The sequence below is a fragment of the Hippocampus zosterae genome, chromosome 5, assembly GCF_025434085.1.
Source record: "Hippocampus zosterae strain Florida chromosome 5, ASM2543408v3, whole genome shotgun sequence".
Taxonomy (NCBI): domain Eukaryota; kingdom Metazoa; phylum Chordata; class Actinopteri; order Syngnathiformes; family Syngnathidae; genus Hippocampus; species Hippocampus zosterae.
Genome location: NC_067455.1, coordinates 160,778 through 182,546, shown reverse-complemented (window position 1 = coordinate 182,546; position 21,769 = coordinate 160,778). Strand labels below are relative to the sequence as shown.

At 53.4% G+C, this 21,769-nt stretch overlaps 1 protein-coding gene across 2 annotated transcripts in view; it reads right to left on the bottom strand.

Moving 5' to 3' along the window:
• grik3 (glutamate ionotropic receptor kainate type subunit 3) overlaps window positions 1–21,769 on the bottom strand; it is a 51,646-nt gene that overhangs the window by 22,542 nt on the left and 7,335 nt on the right. For both annotated transcript variants that reach the window (XM_052065911.1, XM_052065912.1), the window contains exons 2-5: window positions 1,507–1,680; window positions 1,170–1,427; window positions 889–1,070; window positions 53–106 (exon numbers count right to left, since the gene is read on the bottom strand). In XM_052065911.1, coding sequence (XP_051921871.1) covers window positions 53–106; window positions 889–1,070; window positions 1,170–1,427; window positions 1,507–1,680 — 668 coding nt within the window. The remainder of the gene's footprint in view (window positions 1–52; window positions 107–888; window positions 1,071–1,169; window positions 1,428–1,506; window positions 1,681–21,769) is intronic.

Genomic DNA, 21,769 nt, shown 5'->3' with positions numbered 1-21,769 from the left:
CATTAGTCCCGCCCCGCCCCGCCGTTCATCGGGAGTAGAAGACGTTCATTACCAGAGTGGTGAAGATGTAGTGGTAGTACTCGGTCATCATCCCCATGGTCTGGGCCTGGACAGCAACAATGGAGAGAAAAGGGCCAATGGCTCACAAAGCAACTCCGAGGCCAGCCACGCGTCATCCCGACGCTACGCGCACCCCGAATCCGTCGCCAGCCTTTCTGGCGCTGCCATTCGATTTCGAGGTCGACGCGGTTGGCGCGGTGGGGTGCCAAAAACCCGCAGCCAAAACCCGCTCCTTTCCGCTATTCTTCCATCAAGCCAAACGACCAATTTGCTGCATCTCAGGCGCTTGCCGTCCAGCGAAAAGGACACGTCGGCGCCGAAGGGCTCCTTTGCTGGTTTGTTCGGCAAGTGGCGGCGGCGAGCAAAATGGCCGCCCGCCGAGATGGATTAAAAGCGCCGGAGTTTTTAATTCTCATTGTCAAGGAAAATATTGACTTGACTTCCTCTTGAAGCGGTCGACGGCGCTCGGGCTTTGTTTGCTCCAAATCAGCGGGGACGCGCTTTGCCATTTGCTCCCGTTGGAGCGGCAGACGGAACGCGAGCTGACGGAAGCGCGTGCGGACCACGAAAGAAGCGCTACGCGGCCCACGTGGGGAACTGGGCCGCTTCTCTCACGCGGGCGAGATCTCGGTGCATCCACCTTTTCCGTTTTGGCCGCGAGTGCCGTCGTTTGGCTGTGCGTTACAACTTTTGCCTCCTCACCACCTGCTCCTCGTTTATTCTTAGTCTTTCCTTCTCGTATTTATAGCGACCTCGCGGTGTTTCGTTGGGGAAAATACTCGCAGCGATGGCGTCCGGGCCGGAGCGTTTGAAGCGGGCGAGGCCGACCTGCTTGAGGATCTGCGCGGCCGTGTGATGGCTGCAGTCAAAGATGATGCGGAACTCGCGGCTCCTCTTCATCTCCTTGAGGAGGGGCCGAGCGTCCTGCGTGTCCACGGGCAGCTGGCGGATCTTCAGCCGGATGTTGTACCTGGACGGCGCCATGATCAGCTCCTGGAGTCGGATGAGCCCTGAAAGAGACGTCGGGGCGACGGGAGGTCGATAGGCGCACGTGAGCGCTCAACGCCGGCGCTTTGTCAATGGGGCCGGCACGTTCGGACCGCGCTGACCTGTGCTGTCGTCGTAGACCACGGTGGCGGTCTTCCATTTGAGGAACTGCACCAGGTCCAGGATGGCGTAGCTCAGCGACGAGTAGTCCGGGTAGAGGTTGGCGTAGAAGGTGTCCCTGTTGTCGGCGGGGTGATGCTTCCAGCGCACCTGCACGTGCGGCACCTCCAGCGCGTTGCAGATGGACTGCACGGCGTTGGACGACGAGCTGTGCGACGGCCCGAAGATGGCCACCACGCCCAGGGACAGCTGGTCGCAGGCTGCCCGGGAGGGGGGGGGGGGGGGGTTCGCAGGCTGTTGGGCGCCGTCGGGAACCGCGTCTCGGCGTTTTGCTTTTACCTTTCCTGGAGGCCTCGAAGCTGTCGTAGATGTTAATCCTCTGAATGTCGTAGGTCAGCGTGGTGTTGGGCAGCAAGGTCCGGTTCCGGTTGATGTTGTTGACGGCGAATTTGAAGGCCAGCTCCTCGGCGCCCACCAGGGGCACGGCGCCGTCGGTCTGCTCGAAAATGCCGCCTGGAAAAAAAGAAAAAGGGCCCGTCAAAAAAAAAAAAAAAAGAGGGCGGGCAAAATGGAGGCAAATTCACTCGGACGCCAAACGGCGTGGAGGTCGCTCGCGCGCTCCTACCGCAGCCCGACGGAGCAGAAGCAACCCGTCGGCGCGCACATTTCCACTGCCTTTGCTTCTGCAATCTCTCTCTTGGGGGAAGGGTGGGGGGGGTGACCTAATTGCCGGAGTCAAGCCTCATCTGAGCATTTGCCACCACCTATTTGCTCAAGTCCTCGCCAACGGCAACACGCTTTGGATCATGAGAAGAGTGCACGAGCCCCAATGGCACTTTTTCAAGTCCACATTTCGGCTCGTGGGAGTGGTAACATTTCGCCCGGACCGAGTTGAATGCTTTAAAAGAGACGCCCCAAGCCTAGCGCTGTTGTTTCTTCAAGTAGGGGGAAATAAATCACTCCATGAATTTGTTCTGAGACGCAACGCCACTCATTTTGTGGCCCGAATCGCCATCGTCGGGATACACGCCAGCGCTCAAAACATGAAAACCCAAAGAAAAGCCCAATAAGAATGTCTCAAAGGCCATTTCTAATTCTTGTCATGTGATCAGGATATTTCCAAGCCATCCCAAACCTGTGAGCGCCGCGTACACCTTGGCGCTCGATGGGTGTTCGGTGTCAAATGGAGCATGTCCTTAAGTGACCCGAAAAGGGACGGGTGTTGCCAAGCCAAGATTGACGCATGCAAGAGCGAATGGCTCTCTCGCTGTCGTTTCGGGTTTCTTTCGCACCGACGAGCCGCGTTTGCTGGAGAGCGGCCCACGCCGCGCCAAGCCGCGTGCGCGGGCCCCCCGGGGCCCGACGATGACATGCGGCTCCACGTCAAAAAGTGACATAGTAGCCTCCGGATAGCGTTGGAAATAAACAAGGGGACAACGCGCGGAGGGAAGACGCGCACGCTCCGCCGTTGTGCCCGCCGGCCGGCTTCGCTCGGCTCGCTCTCGGTGCCGCCGCGTACGCGCCGTGAAAACGCTTATTTTTAACACGCGGCGACTGACTTCACAGAGCGAGAGAAGTGAGTGACGGACGGAATGACGGCGGACCAGAACGCGAACGCGCCTCGGGTTGTTTTGTTTTCCCTTTCTGGCTGCCTGCTGATTTGCTTTCCGAACGCTTCGCGCGACAACTTTTGTCCTCTGATTTTACTTAAGTAGGTGGGAGAGGAAAAATATGTCTCATGCGCATGTCGGCTTGGCGGTATGTGTGCACATACATGTGTAGAGCCAGCCGTCTATCTATCGACACGCATACGAATATCCAGCCTGTCTCTCCGTATGGATGTAGTGTATGTCGGCAGATACAATAGGGAGAGCAAGAGAGATTTGTATACATAGATAGCGACATACATGCATGTGAGCTGGGGGCGGGGGGGCACTGGCCGTCCTCACAGTCTCCACTGTGGTATCCGTGACACTGAATGTCTGCCGAGTGCCATGGAAGTCAGCGATGAGAATGTCCGGTGGGCCGGCGCCGGCTTTGGCTTTGGCCAGCCACGCTCGCACAGCGACGGCGTCGGTCGAGGCCATCGGCCGGTCGCCCCCGGCCGCATTATTTTGTTCGGGGTCGGTCGGCTCCATCAACTCGGCTCACTTACTTGGTTGACCCAACAAGTGCAGTTGCGCGATACCGCGGCGTACTGGCCGAATGACGTTTTGCGTTGCGTGATTTGCGTGACGGGGAAAACTCCCGTGAACACAACAAAGGGGCTTTTCCCCAAAGGATGGGCCCGCTGGCGTTGCTGTTTTTCTCTTGGACATGCGACTCCTGCGACCTTTTCCAGAGTTTTTCCACTGGCTTATCCGCCGGAAGGATCCATTGAGCCGGTCGATGCATCTCTGGCACCGTTCTTGTTTCTGGCTTTGGAAGTGCCCAAAGTCTTCCCCCCCACCCCCCAAGTCTGACACAAAAACCGCCAAGCGCTAACCGGGCCGATGTTTACGGCCGATTTCAGCAAGAGTGCGGTGGTCCATAATTATGAATAACGACACAATAACAATTTTCTCCACAGCCCCGCAGGACTCAATTTGTTAGCCTCAATTAACGATGGCTATCGTAAAAGCTAATTAAAAACCACTGCTAGCCTGTTCATCAACTCGGACCGTTACGGTTCCGGTATATAATTTTTTTTGCTCGCTTTTACTGCCACGGGTGTTGTCCACTGGCCAAGGACTTTTGAAGACCGTCTTGATCCCTTGAATTTTCTACAGTATGCGACACGTGCGCACAGCCATACTTGGGACCCCGTTCTTGCTTATGGTGTCAAACTTGAAAGTCTTGGACCACGTGATTTCCCGTCACGTGACAGTTTTCTTTGATGTCGTCTTTTCCTGCGCCGCCGTTCAATCTGCCGCTCCGGAGTGCTGCCGCTCGGTCCTCTGATGGCCTTTAATCAGCTTTGCCTTCCCTCTTCAAATACAAGTTCCCACTCCTGCCCCCCATGCTGCGGAGACCGCTTCGGCGAGAAACCGTGCAACCGAAAGCTCGACCCGAGCCTTGCTTGCTTTCATGACAGAATTCGGCCAGCAAATCTTTCTTGGGTGAACGTAAGGTCATGGAGGTTTTAAGATGAGGCGCAGCGCTTTTCAGGACACTTGCGACGATGTGTATCTGGGGGGGGGTTTGTTTGTTTGTTTGGGAGTTTTGGGGGTGTTTTTGGTTTTGAGGCGTGGGGGCGTTTGATTTGGCGGATCACCATATTCTGTTGGCTGCTTTGCACCCTGGAGTGGTTCTGATCCTCTTTTGCTGACAAAACGTTTTGCGTTAGCCTCGGTTCCTCAGAGACTGATCCACTGTTTTATGGTGTCCCACCGGGTTCAATTCTGGGCCCCCTGCAAATTTCGTTGCATCTGCTCCCATTGGTTCTTGGGGTCTTTTCTTCCGCTGAGCCCCAAATCTTCTTAGGGCAGCGAGGGCTCCTTCGGGTTGATCGCTGCTCTCCATCGCCATCTTGGTCGTAGGTGACGAAAAGCCAAGTTTGGGTTCCGGCCTTGTTTATTAGTAAATGCGACCATTTTGCCAGCTAACCGGCGGTGATTACTGGTGAATACGGGACGAAGCGCCGAGGGGAGTTTCAACAGGTGCCGCCCGTCGTGACGGATGGGACCTTCCTACAAAGGCTGCGACCTAGGGCGAAAAAAGGGTACAAGAGAGCGTCCGAATGACGGCGTCCGAATGACGGCGGCCGAATGACGGCGGCCCTCTCTTTGCGCGTCAGACGTGAGACGCAGGAGGGGAAGCGAGAGGATAATTGATGGAAATGGAAGCTGCGCTTTGAAGCTGTCACCATTGGAAGTGAAAGGAAATGATGAAAGAGCGCCTTCATTTATGGTCCAAAGCGACACGCCGGCGAGGGAAACTGCACGGTGAATGTCGGCCGCTTTGACACGGGGCCATTTATTATCGTCTAAATGGAACACGGGGCCTCGCTCTTTTAATTACCTTCCACGCCGCCGTTGCGTCCGTGGCGGAGAGCCGCTCCTCTTGATCGCGACGGCCGAGAGTGTCGCCGCCGCTCCTCTGCCGTGTCAGCTAACAACCCGTTTGCAAAATCTCATTTTATGCTCAAACGCTTCCGCTTTGGCAATTTATCGTCGCTGCGGCTCGACCGCTCCCGCTCAAGCCACCCAACCAATCCGAGTCCCACGTGGATGGTCTCTGCCCTACTGTAGTCTGTTGAGGGCTCTGGATCTCATCAGCATTCCCAAACACTCGCACGGGATCATCTGTCAGCACAGGAGACGCTAGCGGGAAGCGTGCGGGGCACCCCGGTCGTGAGCAGGGGTCTGGGCCATGCTTCGAATAGAAAATGCCTTCTCCCGTTGCCATTTTAATGGGCACACCCTCACTAGCCCCGTAATCGGAGGTACGCCAAGGAGCAAATTACGCATACACACTTTATATATAAAGAGAGAGAGAGAGAGAGAGAGAGAGAGAGAGAGGGTGAGGGTGGGGGACTCCGAACCAACTGCCAGCCAATCGAGAGAGATCTATAGCTCTATATAATGCAGGTTGTGCTCAACAGCGCTGAGCATTTTCTGCAGCCAATGATTACCGATGACTGAAGACGGGGAAGCAACTAAAGTACATGGCAAAGCGCACGCCTATTCCGGCCAGTTGTAAGCCTGAAAAAAAAATCCTTTCCCGAGGACCCAACAGCAGACGGGGCCACCACAAAAGCAAGGTGGGGAATTGAAAGTGGAAGGTAGAAATGAGACTGACTTCCAGGCCAAGATATCCATGAAAAAAAACCCAAACTTGTTGATGCGCGTCGGCAAATTGATTCCAAAGGTTGGACATCCCGTTCCTGGTCGGCACCCGTCGACCTTCCGCTAAGCCTAGCCCCGATTCCAAATTTGGAACCCGCAGGCGTGGGTGCGCTGCGATGTCAGCGTTTCGGCGGCCTCCAACCCGAGCTGTTCTCTCAATCCGTGTGAGAAAGGAAAGCCATAAGTCTGTCACTCGCGATTGCCGGCTGCCCTGGAAGTCGTCCTGCATTTGTAATGTAAACGGGGGAGGGAGGGGAGAGAATCCGTTTGAGCAGGAAACTGGCACATTGACTGCAAGTAGCGAGGAAAATGTCTGCAAAAATGCAGCGCTTGGGCTTGAGGGGACACACGCGCTTTGTATTTATCGGTGGAATGGCCACACTGGCTCTTTTCATTCAACATTTTCAATGGGACTTGGTCGGTATGCTTGGAAGGGGAGGGGGCAGGGGAGCCGCCATGTTTTGCGTTCTTGTTTTTGGTTTGGTTGCGGAGCAGGGCACCGATTTGAACGTTGTGAAATGGCGGCAGCTGTCACGTCTCCGTCCGAAATCTCTGCAAACCGAAGCGACTGCTACGGACAAACAAAGATGGCGGAACCCGTGCGAAAAGTTCTCTTTTTGTTTGTTCGAACTCAAAAATTTGGGTTCATGTCAGTCAGGAACGTAGTGTTGGCGGCAGCCTGTCGCCGCGTCATCGGCGATTTTTCACGGAGACCCAGAAACGACGCTACACGCCGTCTCCTCATTCGCCGACAGAGGACGCTGCAGATTGTCTCGAGGAGACACGGGCGCAAGGGCCGGCCAGCGATCCGACCGCCAAGCGCTCCGACGCCGGGTCATTCGGTCCAACGCGTTGGCTTGACGACGCGTAGTTCCGTCTCTCGCTCAAGGACACGGTCGCAAGGGCCGGGGCTTTAACCGCCGACTTCTGGGTCGGGAAATGAGCACTCTACCACTGGAGCCGTGCCTCCCGGAGATGTCCGTTCGCAGGAGCGACCTTGTTATTTTTCTTTTGTACCCGCCCCCCCCCCCCCCCCCCCTTCTCCAAAGTCAATGGCAGCAGCTGCTAAATATGAAGCTGCCCTACTTACTCTTCTAATGGAGCCCACACACCACATTAACGTAGACAAATGAGAGTGGGACGGGGGGTCAGACGGTCAGGACACCTCAGGCTAGTTTCTGGGACGGGAAAGAAGTTTCCCCCAAAAAAATCAAGAAGAAGAAGAAGAAGAAGAAGCCTTGCACATTCAAATTGAAGCCAAAGGCACTCAATCTCTTCCTGTGACTTTGTGCTGGTGCCACAGGGGAGATGATTTGCCTCGAGGGGAAGGGACGCCACACTCATGAGGATTAGCGAGAGTGGCGGTGGCACTTGGATGGCAAGCGACCGGCCATCCCAGGGGCATTAGCATACACCCGCTCAACGCAATTGGACATTCAAGGAAGGAAAAGTGGACCTTTTCCGCATTCGCAGATGGCTGCAAAAACCTGCGGCGCGCAAATAGCCAATCGGGTAACATAGATCTCCATATGTATATGTAAAAGGAGCAAGCATGCGTCCCCGAAATGGTCCCACTTTACGGACACCCCGTTGCAATGCTGGAGACTCGGTTTCCTTTTTAAAACGATTTGATCTCCAATTTTCCAAAGAACATCCTAACGATACACAATTCAACAACACAGACATTCCCTTTGAAGAATTGTTTTCTCTGGATGCCGCCCAAAGGTGGATGTACGTAGCTGAGATGTTTCTTGAAAAAAAAGAATGGGAAAAAAAGCTCACGATCCACACCAAGCAACCGGCCGGCGTCTTCTGCGGTTTTACTCAGAAGGCGCCCGCGCACCACGGCGCTTCCGTCCCGTCGGGTGGCCGCCGCCGCGTCGACTCAAAAGGTGGCGCTTTCCGAGCGGCCCCGCCAGCACTTTGGCGGCCGGACGCCGGGCCGTCGGAATGATGAGAAAGAATTCACAAATGAGATGCGGTTGGAAGATGGCCGCCTCTCACCTCTGCGGCCGCCAATCCAATTAATACCGAGGGGGGGAAAAAAGCCAGTCTTTGTCTGGTTGTCGGCTGGCTTTGTCGACTATTTCGCTTGAAAGTAAACGCTTGAGCATGCTCAGGAAGCCGCGCGGCCCCTTCTTCACCCCGGGAGGCGAGCGAGCTTCTCTTGCCCTCCCCTTTTTAGCCGCCGAGCGTTTTCAAAAGCCTCTCCCAATTGCTGGAATTCACATGGTACCCACGAGAGATCCCAAAAGTTCAATCGGGCTCAATCCGTGATTTGAAGCGGGGTCGCCGATTCCGATATTTGGTGAAAGAAACGAAGAAAGTCCATTGGAAAAAAATAAAATTTAAAAAATGAGTAAAATTTTTCAGGGGACCTTTCGACATTGCAGTCAAGGGATGATGCTTTCACACCACATTGTGTGATGTGAAAAGACATCAATAAAGAAATCGATGAAATCATCATCATGAGAATAGATGGCTTATTGTCCAGTGAAACCAGTCTCGGGTCCGACAAAATGCGCAGTTGCTCGTCTTTGTCCAACTCTTCAAGCCCCCTCGACGGACCTGGCGAACACACCCAAATTTCGAAGCGCCTTTCCGACCTGGCATCGGAAGCGGCGCGAGGCCGTCTCGCCGCCGCAACCGGTCAATAAAGATCCCGTTTCTTGTCCTTGTAATCGCGCCGGACACCATGGCCGGTCCCCGAGGCGATGGAGTCCATCAGGAGCAGGGGCGCGACCAAGCGCCGGTGAAATATGTTCCTCCTTATCGCAGGTTCCATCCCCACCCTCGCGCCTCAAGATTCATTTGGCCAGGGAAATGAGCTCTTCAATAATTCATTGTGCGATATTTTGCCTGCAAATGAATCCTTATTCAACGTGACGGGGAGAATTAAATGATTGCTTACCGGCTCATTTGGACGTCATTATTCCTCTTTCGAGCGTCGCTGAAAATCTACACGCGAAAGACGGAAATGGATGACAATGTTTGCGGCCCGCTGTTGACAAAGAGTGCTCAGGCGGGATCTCGGCCCCCCGCGCCTTCTTGCGCTTTGGCTCGTTTCCGTCTTGGCGTCAATCGACGGCTCTTTAGCCGCCGCTCAAGCAAGCCTTGCAGTTTTGCCGAGTCACAACGGAAAGCAGCCATTTTGCATGAGGTTGAAGCTTTCTTTTTTTTCGTTGTTGATTTTTTTTTGGTGGTTGGGGGGGAGAGGAAAAACTCTTAACCTGGCTGTGAACTGCTCCTCGGTGACGTGTCTGAAGAACAGCCGTTTGTGACGGCTCCGATGAAGCAACAGCCCAAACTGTCAGCCGGGTCACAGTTTTCCTCTTCACCCAAAAAAAGAGACCCTTGTCTGACAAAAAGAAAGCTCACACCAAATTTGGCATCATAAGTAGACAAGCTACAGCGCGTCTGTCCTCGCTTGGTTTCTGCAGCGCAGAATGTGTGTGGATACACCGACGAAACTCACTCTGAAGCGTCCGTGACTTTGTCTGTCCATTCCATTTATTAGCTTTACAGCTAGCTTAGCTCAAATCTGACCAGCTGTTAGTTTGCTAAAGCGTGCGGTCAACGTGCGGTCTTAGAATGGTAAACCCCGCTCAAGTCCGGGCTCATGAATACCAAGTGGACTCGCTCAACTGACTGGCGTTGAACTTTCCGGACGTGCCGATCCTTATTTGCAGCATCCCTTTTTGAAAGGGGCGCGGTACAAAATACATCACAGAAAGGTTAAATGCAAATTAGCAGGGTCGAATGAAGCTTCCGGGCCACCTCTGTCTCTTCTAGTCGAGCGTTGAACTGTCCAAAGCTGTTACGCTGCCCCCCCCCCTCCCACCCTGCTGCCTTCACCGGTCAAGACTACTCATGACCGGAGGGCCGCGTGTTGCGGTCTGTCGGCTGCCAGCGTAAGACGCACGGCGCACCACAGCGGCCTGCTGTCACTCGCCCCCCCCCCCCCCCCCCCCCCTACGCCCCCGCACGTGCATCTCGTCACATCGAAGGAAGCTCCCTTTGGAGAGGCGAGATTTGGCCCGCGCTGTCAGCACGCGTCAGCCGTCATTAAAGTGTACGCATGCCGGGAGCCGAGTGACATTAGTCTTGTCAAGCCAGGAGAAGAAAGGATCCCGTCAAATGGGGGGGGGGGGGGGAACCGTAGTTCACATAAGCACAGAGAAAGAAAAAAAAATGCAGCTTTTTTTAAAGAGTGATTATTGGGTTGACGGGGGGGGGGATTATATTGGAGGGTGTCAACTAGATTATATATGCTGATGTCGCGTCTGCCATTTTTGCCGTTAACATGTCGCATGTCGGAGAGTTTTGGTGGAGCCTTTTGGGGTTTTCCTTGGAAAGCCGACAAAGCGTCATGACGAGAAAAGTCAAAGGCGTGAACAAAAACACCCCAAGCGTGAAGTGACCGAGGCGGCCTAATGAAAAGCCAACCCCCCCTGCTGGGTTTGCAATGAATCCGGCCCAGCATCAAATGGAAGCTTTGGCCGTTAACCTCCTGGCACGGAGCCCTCGGCGGCACGCGCGCCATATTGGCCCCGAGTGGCCCCGTTGAGTTCATCTCCTTTCTGCGCCGCTTGACCTGCGACAAGGGCGCCCTCTTTTTCATCAAGCCGCGGCGGAGGGAGGCCGCGACACTTGACGCTCTATGATTTTTTTTTTTCTTCCTGGAAGTTTCTGCGCATTCGCGGTCACGGTGCGTTTGTTCAGGCTCGGCACGCGGGCGCCAAGTTAGCCAAAGGAATGGGATGTGGAAGAACGGGAGCCAAAAGCGGGAGCAGAAGGAAAGAGAAAAAAAAAAGGACAAATCAGATGGATTATCCTGAGGCAAAAGTCTTTGGCAATCTGTTTGCTCTCACAGTTTCTCATTTCCATTTGTTTACCGCATCTTTTTTTTTTCCTCCTCATAAGCTTGTGGAGAAAAGATTCCCCCCCGCCCCTCAAGCCCCCACACTCTCTGCGACCAAAGGGTGTCGCCATCCCCTCTTCCCATCTGTCGGGCCGCTCTGGCGGGGGCTAATTAGCCTAATCCCCGGAATCCAGAGAGCAGGCCGGCGGCATGTGGCGCCGTCCCAGGACGCCGGCGTTTTGCCTCCCGGTTAAAATGTGGCAATTCATTACCGGCCGCCGGGGGCCAGCGGAAGCGGCGCGTGGGGAGTCCCCGGCAGGTGCGGCGGCTCTTGAGGATGTCACGACGGCATCCAGTCAAGGCTGCCGTGTTACGGCCAACGTTTGACTGACGAGTGGATTGATTGGAAGCGCGACGGCCATCTTTGTGAAACGCCGGAGCGCCTTTGTCGAATGGGCCACCGTGTGGCCAACCTGGTCCAACCGAACGATCCCACTCGTCACGGCTGAAACGTACGTGTGGCATTTCTCCCAGAGTTCCTGTTCCAACCTGACGCCGGACACGGTGGTGTTTTTGCCGTCGGGACACAACAGAATGCCAGAATGCTCCGGCACGTCCGCCACGCTCGTGAGGCTAAAGCGGCTGGCGCGACGGACGGGGGGAGGGAGGGATGCTTATCGTGTATTGTTTTGCTTTTCCAGTCATGGAAATGTTGCCGCTGTATTTTCCATCCTCGTCGACGGCCATTTTATCGGGAATGGCGACCACGAACGAGTGTAAATCGATTTTTGCCGCAAGAGGTCACGACGGCAAGAATGAAGCGAGATTGAGAGCCGATGGATTTCTGGCCCGGCGCCAGCATTTGCTCCAAGAAGTTTGCGGATAGCCGCTGGTGAAATGAAACGAGTGATGTTCAAGCGCCGCTGCACAAGGGAAATCAACCAATGCGGGCTGTGAGAGAATGCCGAACAACAACAACAGCATCGTTTGGACCGGGATGAAGGTTTGAGGCCATGCGCGTTTGCCAACAACCTATTGTGACCCGCAGGGCAACAAGTTGCAATACCAGCACACTTTTTGCCAGAAAGTTCCACCTCGGTTTCATCGGGACGGAAACAAGATCTCCCAACCTCTTCATTAACTTTTCATTAACCACACTATCTATGGATCTTTCTTTCTTTCTTTCTACGTATCCAGCCAGCTAGCTAGTTTGCCCGCAAGCTAGCTATCTCCGTAGCTAGCCGCCCGCCTGCAGCTGTGTAGCTTGTGTTGTGGAGCCTCAACCACACGGCCAAAGTTGTCATCTAAAACGCCGACCGGAAAGCACTTTTCTCGCCCTGAATACAAATTGTCGGAAAGAGACGCACGCATGAAAACGGGCTTTAAAGCCCCATCGGTAGATAATGAAGCAAGCCCGAGGGAAATTGTCTGGTTGGCCGTGTCCAATTTCAAATGATCAGACATGGTGACGAGGGAAGGCTCGGAGCGAGCGGCTTTCCATCCCAAACAAAGGCCACGCCGGCTGATTTGGCTTGATTAGCACGCCTCCGCGCAGACAGAGCTAGCTAATTAGCCAAATCACCTGCCGTACCGCCGCGCATAATTCCCCCATCGCTGCTTTTAAGCGTGCCCGCGTCGCCATCCGCTCGTCAAGTTGATTACACCTTCCCAATGACCTTGCTGGTGGCAAGTGTGTGTGGGGAGGGGAAGGGGGGCTTTTAGCATTCCACGGGAACCTGAACCACCCCACTTGACTTCCAGAGATGTGATTTCACCTTGGCCTATCCTCATTAGGATCTCTTTGCTCAACATTAGGGCCCTAAGTGCCTTTAATTGACGCTCGTTTCTCCGCCAGCTCGACTTTGCTGACGAGAAGGCGCACTTGTTAGCCTCTGCGGCCTCGAGCGGATCGCACGTTGGCTGATGGAAGCGTCTCTCAGCGTTTCTTGGCAATCGTCGCGACTCCGACGTGGCCTCATTTTTCCCCATAACGTTGACTCGGATTGGGCGAAGGCGAGTCAAATGAGATGATCCCGAGTGACGGATTCCATCGGGTGACCTCATCTCCTTCTCCTCCCTGACCACCAAGTATTGATCGCTCTCCCTCCCTCATCGACTTCATCTTTGGCAGTGGCCGATGTCTTGGCGGCCGTTGGAGCTCCCTTTCGCCGATGATGGTTTGCCTCGGCACGCAACTCGTATGATTTTTTTTTTTCCAACCAACATTCCTAAGGATTTTTTCCCCCCCCAAACATAAGACGCCGCGCGAGACAAAACATTTGCGCCTCACTCATCATCTATCAACTATCGGCTGGCTGATTATGAAAAAAAATAATAATAATCACCATTATTTTGCTTGGGATTGAAATCAGGATGAAGAAAACGATTATTCATAGATTATTGATTCAATCAAATTGAATGGAACATGACCTTGACTCCAGCATTAGTGGCTGGCGATGTTTTAAAAACGAAGCATGTATTTTTTTTTTTAATTTAAATGTTTGCAATTCTTTTTGCGTTTAGTTTAAGAGTAAACTGCGGCCGGGGTGTCTTGGTCCAAGCTTGCAAAGGCACGGCGCCGTTCTCCACCTGAAGCGTTTTTCTTCAATGAGAAAGTCTGAAAGGTGGAGAGAAGGCAAAATGTCCATCCCGATAATTCGCTCACTATCATCACCTTTGTTGTCGGCGGCCATGATGGCGCACCCGCAGAATGGAATGTGGCGTCACCCTGTAGGCTGCGACCCCCCCCCCCCCCACTTCTCACTCCACTTCCACACATGCGTCTGTGTGTCGCATTTTCATGTCTGTCTCCGAGTTGTTTTGTTTTTTTTTCCCTTCAAATCCAACCTGTGCTTCCCTTAGTCAGTCTGTGTTGTCTCTCCCCCCTGCTTTATTTAGTTCATGTGGAATAATGATCTTTGAGAAGCTTCGAGGGCGAGCCTTTTCTTTGACTGCTTTTTGCAGTTGAAGCATTCCGGTAATTCAATTGGACTGGTGTGTGCCATCTCATTAGGCTGAGCTTTGTTTTTTGTTTTTTGTTGAAGACGCTTTTTGCTGTCGCTTCAGCCTTCAGCGCAGCTGTCAATGCCACACGAATACATTATGGTTCACTTTCTCCGAAGGCGTTACAGAATTAGGAGGCGCGCCACTATTTGACAAGAAGATGCAAATGATGAAATGAGCCACGCACTGACGCCGCGATCAGCACGTTTAATTCAAGGACGCAACTGAATTGCGGCAGCCTCTGCGCCTGCCATTTCATCTTGCGGATTTTCCACCCGAGCCCCCTTTGACCTCTTTGGGATCTCCTACGTCACGTCCTTTGACGGGCTGGATGGTTTTGGTTTTGGGGGGGGTTTATTTTGGGTTTTCTTCCCCCTGTTTTGACCTTGACTTAATTTCTGCCCTGACTGTCACTCAGAGTTTTGCTGGAGCCTCACGGCGGTGTCATTCAATCTGTCCCGAAGCCTGCGACAGGGTGATGGTGGAGGACAGCGCGGCGCTCGATAAGCGCACAAGGCGAGAGTCTCTTCTGAATCGAGCAGGTTTCTGATGACTCGCTCTTTAAAGAGAAGAGCATGTTCGGTGCCAAGGTAGGAAAAGCGTATGGAAATGCGGACATGCGTCTTTGATCCGGAGCCAGCGGCGGCGCGAATTTGGCAGTCGGCGTCTGACCTCCAGGCACGCTAACAGGCTAACGAGGCGCTAATGCGTCCCATTAGGCCCCATTTGCCGGGAGGGCTTTCTTTTCGGAGAGCATCGCGCCGCCGCCGGATTTCGGATGGGCGCGGTATAATGACGCGCGCCTTTCTTCCCGCTTCATAAAAGACTGAAGGGTCCTGCTGAGCGTCATTAGGAAGGCCATTTGTAGCAGGCTTTTCCTTTTCACACGACGTTGTCAAAATGAAAAGTGTGCTGCGTCTCCAAAGTCTTGCGAGCATCTGTTCAACTCTCGTAATTACCGGCAAATCCCGCACTCGGCGAATCCGAATGAGCGATTAGATGCATTAGGCGCTTCGGGACGTACGCGGGAACAATGGGGAAGACGTGGCGCTTTGTGTGGCGTTGCCGCGCACGCATGCAAATTGGCGCCACGCCACGCGGCCAGCCATTTTCCGCCTTCCCGTAGCGTGGCGTCGACAAATTGAATCCGCGGCTGATTTCCATTGTGCCGCCGCATAAGTAAGCTCTTATTTATTCATTGCTTTTCTCCCACGGACATACGATCAAATGGAACAGCTCTGCTCTTTTTGGATGCTGCCCGCCACAAGCGCATTCACCTTTCCCCGGCGAAAACCCGCGTGCGAAACCGTCGCTTGGTTAACACGCACCGGAGACGACGTCATTTCAAACTCCATTCTGCCCCGACGGACAATTGCTCCTTTCTCAGACCGGATAAAATCTGTCACAAACTCGCGGGCCAAGTATGGCCCGCAGAGCGCTCGTTAGAGGCCACCGCCTTGATATGAAAGTTTAATGCAAGTGCCGCCCACGCGAATGTTAGCACTAGCGCTGTGCTAGTAGTCTGTCTCATTCGAAGGCCGACGGTTTCGGAGTAGCCTTTAGCGGCAACGTGACCGTGCCCGCGGTGCGCCGCACCAGCTTGAACAGGCGTGGAATTCACGCATAGAAACAATCCGCCGCTGCCGCCTTCGCTCGTGCTGCTGAATACACATTTAAACAGACAAACAACACGCCGGGGTGGCTGTCACCGGAGCCGGCTGCGCCCAAGTGCCAGACCCAACATCACGCACACGCGCACACACACACACACAGTTTTTCCCATTCGTGATGTGAGATGTCAGGTAGGGAAAGAGTGAGTGTCCCTAGGTTGCCATGGTAACAGTGTAGGACGCATGACTGGCATCTTTGACTTTTCTGATTAAGCTTTGAGGCCAAAGGGCAGGGGGGGGGGGGAGAATCAATGTGCATGTATATCATTTGAGTTGAACACATGCACAACATAAAACAGCGCTCCCTGATGGCGGCAGTGCTTCTTTTATTTTTTAAATGTTATTTTCACCACAAAGGAGCTCATCAGTATGCCGAAGCGCTCCGTTAGCTACTGGCTACAGTTTGAAGCCCTGACTTTTGGTGCCATATTCCCTTCAAGGTGTGTTGTCGGTTGACAGTGCTGCTGTTTTTGTGAGCAACAACCCGATAGCCTACAAGGCCCAGAGGACTGCTATCTTCTTTTTCTTTGCCACGATATATATATATTATATATATTTATTTATTTTTTGTCAGTCCAGTAGAGTTGTGCAGACTTGTTGAATCCATTGTCTGGCAGCGGAAAGCTGATCTGATGACCCCGCGCCTCACCGAGAGGCTTTCTGTGCCTCCTTTCCCTCGCACTCGACTTTGAGGGGAGTTGGCATTGAAATGCTCAAACAAACTTTGCAGGCCGGTGTTTAAAATTTGATGCCTTGTTTTGGGATTCTTTTTGATTCGGTTTGGTATGCAGGGCGCGGCGTGCCGTCCTTCCGCCCAACCCCGATGGATGATTGCGCCATTACGGGGATGCGACTTAAATATGTCCACTGTTTACTTTGTCTCGTTAGCGAGGAGTGAGTTGGAACGAAGAAGCTGTAGGCGGGAGGCATCCAACACTATCTTGACATGATTCAGCCTCGGCGGAGGTCGTCGCTTCACCGACTGCAATTTTCATTGTTAATTAACGCGGTCGGAGAGCCTGACAACCGTCAGCTCGCGTATGAGTGGATGTACCGCATCGCTGTCGGTGGCGGCGCGTCTTTGCTCAACCGCAAACGGGGGCTTTTAGTTGTCGGATTTGGGGCGGGGGGGCATGGGGGGGGGGGGGGTTCAAGAACATTTCAAGCGAACAAAAATGACTATAATAACTTAATGCAGTGAGGCAGCAAGCTTTCACGAAAAGAGGCCAGCGATAATGCGGCGTGTCGCTTCACGGTCAACATGCGCTTCTACTTGCAAAGCAACCACGTGTCCGAATCCAGCGGAAACATGAATGAAGAAAGAGGCTGTCAGGGCAAACCCCTGATCTGGGTAGAGTTTCTCTTCCGGGTGCGTTTCGATGATCGCTGGGGCTGCTCTTTGAGTTGGCAACCAAATTACACCGGGCTACAAGCCACATGTCAGTACTTTGGGTTTTTATCAGAACAAAACAAGTGTTGATCTGCAAAATTGACCTGTTTGCAATCATCTACAACGTTGCTTCGGACTGATCAATTGTTTGGGACTGATCACGGATCCTTGCGGTACTCCCCAAGTAACCTTGTTCAACTCTGACACGGTTACATTCATTTTGGCATGTTGCCGTCTTACCTTTGAGTCGGTGACCGCTCGTACCGCGTGCTTTTTGTTTTTCTTTGGAATTTGTCTGGGATTTATTGTATGAGACACTTTCTCCAAGATGATATGAAGTAAGGGAATCCTCTGCTATTTGTATCCCTACCAAGTAGTGGTCCTGTTTTACCAAAGCCCCTGGTGATTTTTACCCTACATTGTATTTATTCATTTCCTAAATAACTGTTAAAAATGTCAGAAAATGACCACTGATGGTGACGATGGCGCCGGTTTTGTTGGCAACCAACTTTTCCTGATGCGAATCGGCCGCTCGAGTATACTCAAGCCATGTTTCTACCATACGCCTACACTTGACGTCCTTTGTCGACAACACTTTCCAAACGTTGGCCCGGGTCCTTGTCGGTTACGACGGCGCTGCTCATTTTGCTAAGCGGTAGTGTGTGAAGAAAGCATCCGAGAATTGTGTGAAATACAGTCACTCCTTCTTTCCAATGGGTCAAGGAAAGTGATTCTTTGAACCCGGGGACGTACGCCGACACGGTTTGGAGCGCAGCGGCGCATGTAGGAAGGTGACAGCAAACAACAACGTGGACCAGCGGACTTAATAACCTGCAGCCGCCAGCCCCATCTACCGAAACGACCAGACGGGTCGCCGCGGAAAACAAATGGCCTCCGTATTTTCCTCTGACCCGACGTCAGCGCCGTGGCATCTCCAGCGCGTGTGGACGACTTAATCAAAACGCCGGCTTCCCCCCCCCCCCCCCCTCCCGCGGCTCGCCACGCAGTTTGTTTTGCTGCACTGCGGAGAGAAGCGCAGCGTACCCTTGCTGACCTTTCGCAAGGCCGGGATGGCGACAGTCACCGCAGCGGCTTCGAGGCTCCTACGTCAATAAGCAATTGATAACCGAGATCCCCTTCACTGGTCTAAAATGAGATCTTTGACAGGCGGCGTTGGCGACCAAGACGCCGGCGCCGTACGGCGGCGGCAGTGGCGTCAACTCACTCCGCAGATGGTGAAGAATTCTTCAAGCTCTTGATCGCACTAAAATCTGCTAGCTTAGTGCTAACAAATAATAGGTTGGGACTCCCGAATCGTCTTAAGCATCATATCCCTTTTTCTCAACACTTCAAAATAGTATCCAACCCCTCAAATCAATCACCTAATGTCACTTTTTGCCACAGCAAAGTAGAATGACCCCCCCTCCACCCCCGCCACACAAAAAAAAATGTTTCTCTTCAAATAGGACATCACACACAGCTTTTCTCCTACCAAATGAGACTTTCAAACTCCCCAACCAAAGCAAAATGATGCCTTTTGCGCAAAAAGATGACCTTTTCACACCAAAACCACCCCCCCTCTTCCTTTGTCAAGCAAAATCCTTCTTTATGATTGTCTTTTCTTGAGTTTGTTTCTTATAAGCAGGGTGTACCCCGGTTAATTCCTTCCTAATCAACAGTCACATCTATTTGCAAATGTCCATGATGGGCCACTGATGGAAATGCTGACCTTCGGAACGTGCTCGACTTGCCTAATTAGTAATCGGCTCAGCCACGACGATGCATTTTCTCTGCCTGCGGGATCACTTTTAATGAAATCCGTTGCCTTGACACACTCATGTTTCTTTCGTTTATTTTATTCTATCCCCCCCCCCCCAGCCTAATCCTCATAATGAACCTCGGGCCAAAATAAGAGACGCTGCAGTTTCCTCAGCCAGAGTGAAAAGCACTTTGCCGTCGCAAGATTCATGCTCAAATCATCAGTGGAGCCCCAACTTCAAAAAAATGTGGCGTCGTGACATCTTCGGGTGCCAATTAGGAGGCGTTCGTCATGTGCCGCGTGCAAAACAAAGACGTTGATGAGAGAAGGGGGGTGACAAACATCAAATGGAGAATGCGACTCCCCAAGATGTTTGCATCACTAAGTGGAGCGCCGTTATCTCTCCGAGCTAAAGCGGAAAAGTGTTTTTTGCTTTTTTTTCTCTCTTTCTTTTCAGTATGATTTTTTTTTCCCTTCGGTGAAAGGATCCTTCCCGGACGGACAAGATTTCTTGTCTTCGGGGTCTCTCTTGACTGAACTCATCCCACACAAAGGCTGAACTTTGTGTCGACGATGGCGGATTTTGTTTGCGATCCTCCTCGGGCGCAGCGTCAAATAAATAAAGCCGCCGCCGCCCTTGCAGCGTGGGGCCGACGCCGAAATCCATTTCCCTACAGGAGCAGTAGGACCAGAAAAAAAAAGGTGTGGGGGGGGGGGGGCAGTGGTAAATGGGAATCGGAGCGATGAGTGAAGCCATGTCCTGGAAAGCACACACACACAAAAGGCAGATCCTAGAACACATTTCAGCGCGGCGGACGGACTGAAAACAACACCGGAGAGTGATTTGATGGACGCCTCGACAACGGCGACTGTTTAGCCAGTTAAAAAGTACACGCGAGGAAGCCCGCGGCCGGCCGCAGCTGTCGTTGCGTTCTCTTAGAAGTGGAGATAAAAGCAAAAAAAAAAAAACCAAGGCCGTTGAATTTAATTGCACACAAGCAGGAAGCAAGTGAGCGTACAAAACGCTAAGGTGGCGCCAGGCCGCGTTTGAAGCAAGGCGCCGCTGTGGAATGGCTTCCAAGAAACCAAATGCCTTGCGGACCTTTTGGGACAGTTTGGATGAGTGACGAGCGGTCGGACGCGGCCGCGCCACGACGCCCACTCGCTGTTTTAATGTCCTGCTTTTTGACAGTAATGACGAGTCATTGAAGTGGCTGCAGTTACTTTGCGAGGTCGCAATCCGTTCCAGGAGAGCAATTAATGATGACGATCGACCCTCACCCTTCACCGTTAAGCGCTTGCGCTCGGGCGCAGGAATGAGTGACCACACTCAAATGGGAATCGCATCTTTGAGCAACTAGATTGCCGGCTGACGGGCTGGAAAAGGTTTGGCAACTGGAATTTTCTTGGGAGTCCTAAACAGGGCCAGTGTAATACTGCAGATCTTGTCCCGGGCCCCTTTTTGGAAGAACATCGTCTGTTGGCGTTTTGCTCTCTTTTATTTGATTTCTGTATTGGATGCGCTCGTAGACTTGGCTTTCTTTTGCCGCGTTGCCTGGCTGATGGGAGACTTTTGACAGCGGCACGCTGGGAGGACTTTGAAAAATATTCTCACATCTTCGCAGACGAGGAAAAGACGAGCGGCGGTCGATCAACAACCTGACAACGGAAAGTCCCGGTAAACCGGAACCAGGCAAAAACCACGTCTGGCCAGCCGCCCGTTCAGCCGAACGTCAAAGCAATTCAACAATTGCTGCCGTTAGCTCGGTGGCAGCAATCGTTGGGATCCCCCTCCCAAAGCCATGCGGCCTGAATGGGGGTCTGATGAGCCAAAGCGCCACCCCCATCCATCGGGGGTCGCGCGGCTCATCAACCACTGCGCCCTTCACTGCCTGGCGGGAGGACGAGCCAATCAGCGGCCCATTTGCCTGCGCCGCACTCTCAAATCAAGTTGCATAGAAGACTGGGGAAAGACTGCCGGGCACGAGTCGGCTTGCCGCTGGGCGCGATCCGATGAGGCGCGAGGGGGGAGGTGGGGGGAGGCTCAATGCGGAGGCACGGCAAGGACGGCGAGAGGAATCCGCCGCCGGGAGCCGCGAGATCTCACCGGCTTCGGCTCGTAAATGAAGACGGACGTCTGGTCATTCGGCTCCGTCGGCAAGACAGGAGGGCGACCGTGGCGGAAAGGTCGGGCCGACACCGGGGCCGAGTAAGAACGCCGGCAGGAGGAATCAAACTGCGAAGCCTCTCGATAGACTCGCAAGTAAAGCGAGATGACCGCAGAGGGCGAACGTCATTGGAATCAACTGGCCTTCATTTGTCACGCCGGCCCAAAAATAGCTTGAGATGAAGTTCTTGGCGTTCCGCGAGTTAGCGAGACAAATGAAGCTCGCTCATTGTGGCCGGGACAATAGAGGCCGGCGGAAAGAAATTGCACTTGGCTGCAACACAGACGGGAAAATGCCTTTGGATTTGAAAGAGCAAAGAGCTCATGAATGGCTCCTGGAATGGGATGGCGGCTACTCGTGAAGGAGCCACGGTGACTCCAAAAAACAAAAAAGAAGCCTTCCTCGCCAGTCGTTGGCACTGCACGGCATTGGACGAGCGCCGTCGGTGAATACCCGTGCCGCCGTCTGTCTGAAACTCCAGCTGGGACCGAGCATCCCAACGTGCGAACCCGAATTCAATTCAAAGCAACGGAAGATAACTTGGGATGGGATTTTGCGGCCATTGGCAGTAGGCGACGGCGCAGACCGGTCCTTCCGATCATCGTTTGCCAAAGTGCGGATGTGCGCCCCAGCTTGTGGGTGGCCTCAGTCGCCCCACAAAGGCAATCACGTGGCGAGGCGACTTGGCTTGACTTTGGAATCGGCCCGTCCTCCGTCGAGTGTCTCCAGTCGCTCCAAAATGCCGCGAGAGACTGAGCATGCGCGGCGTAACTCCGTAACTCTGTACGTTTTGGAGTTCTTTTGAAGATCCGATGATTTGGCCCAGCCCCGCCTTACCTCCGCCCTGAGCCCTGGGTCTGCTGACCGCACGCCGTTCGAAACACCGAGAACCAAGCAAGAGGGGACGCGGGCTTTTGCGTCGCCG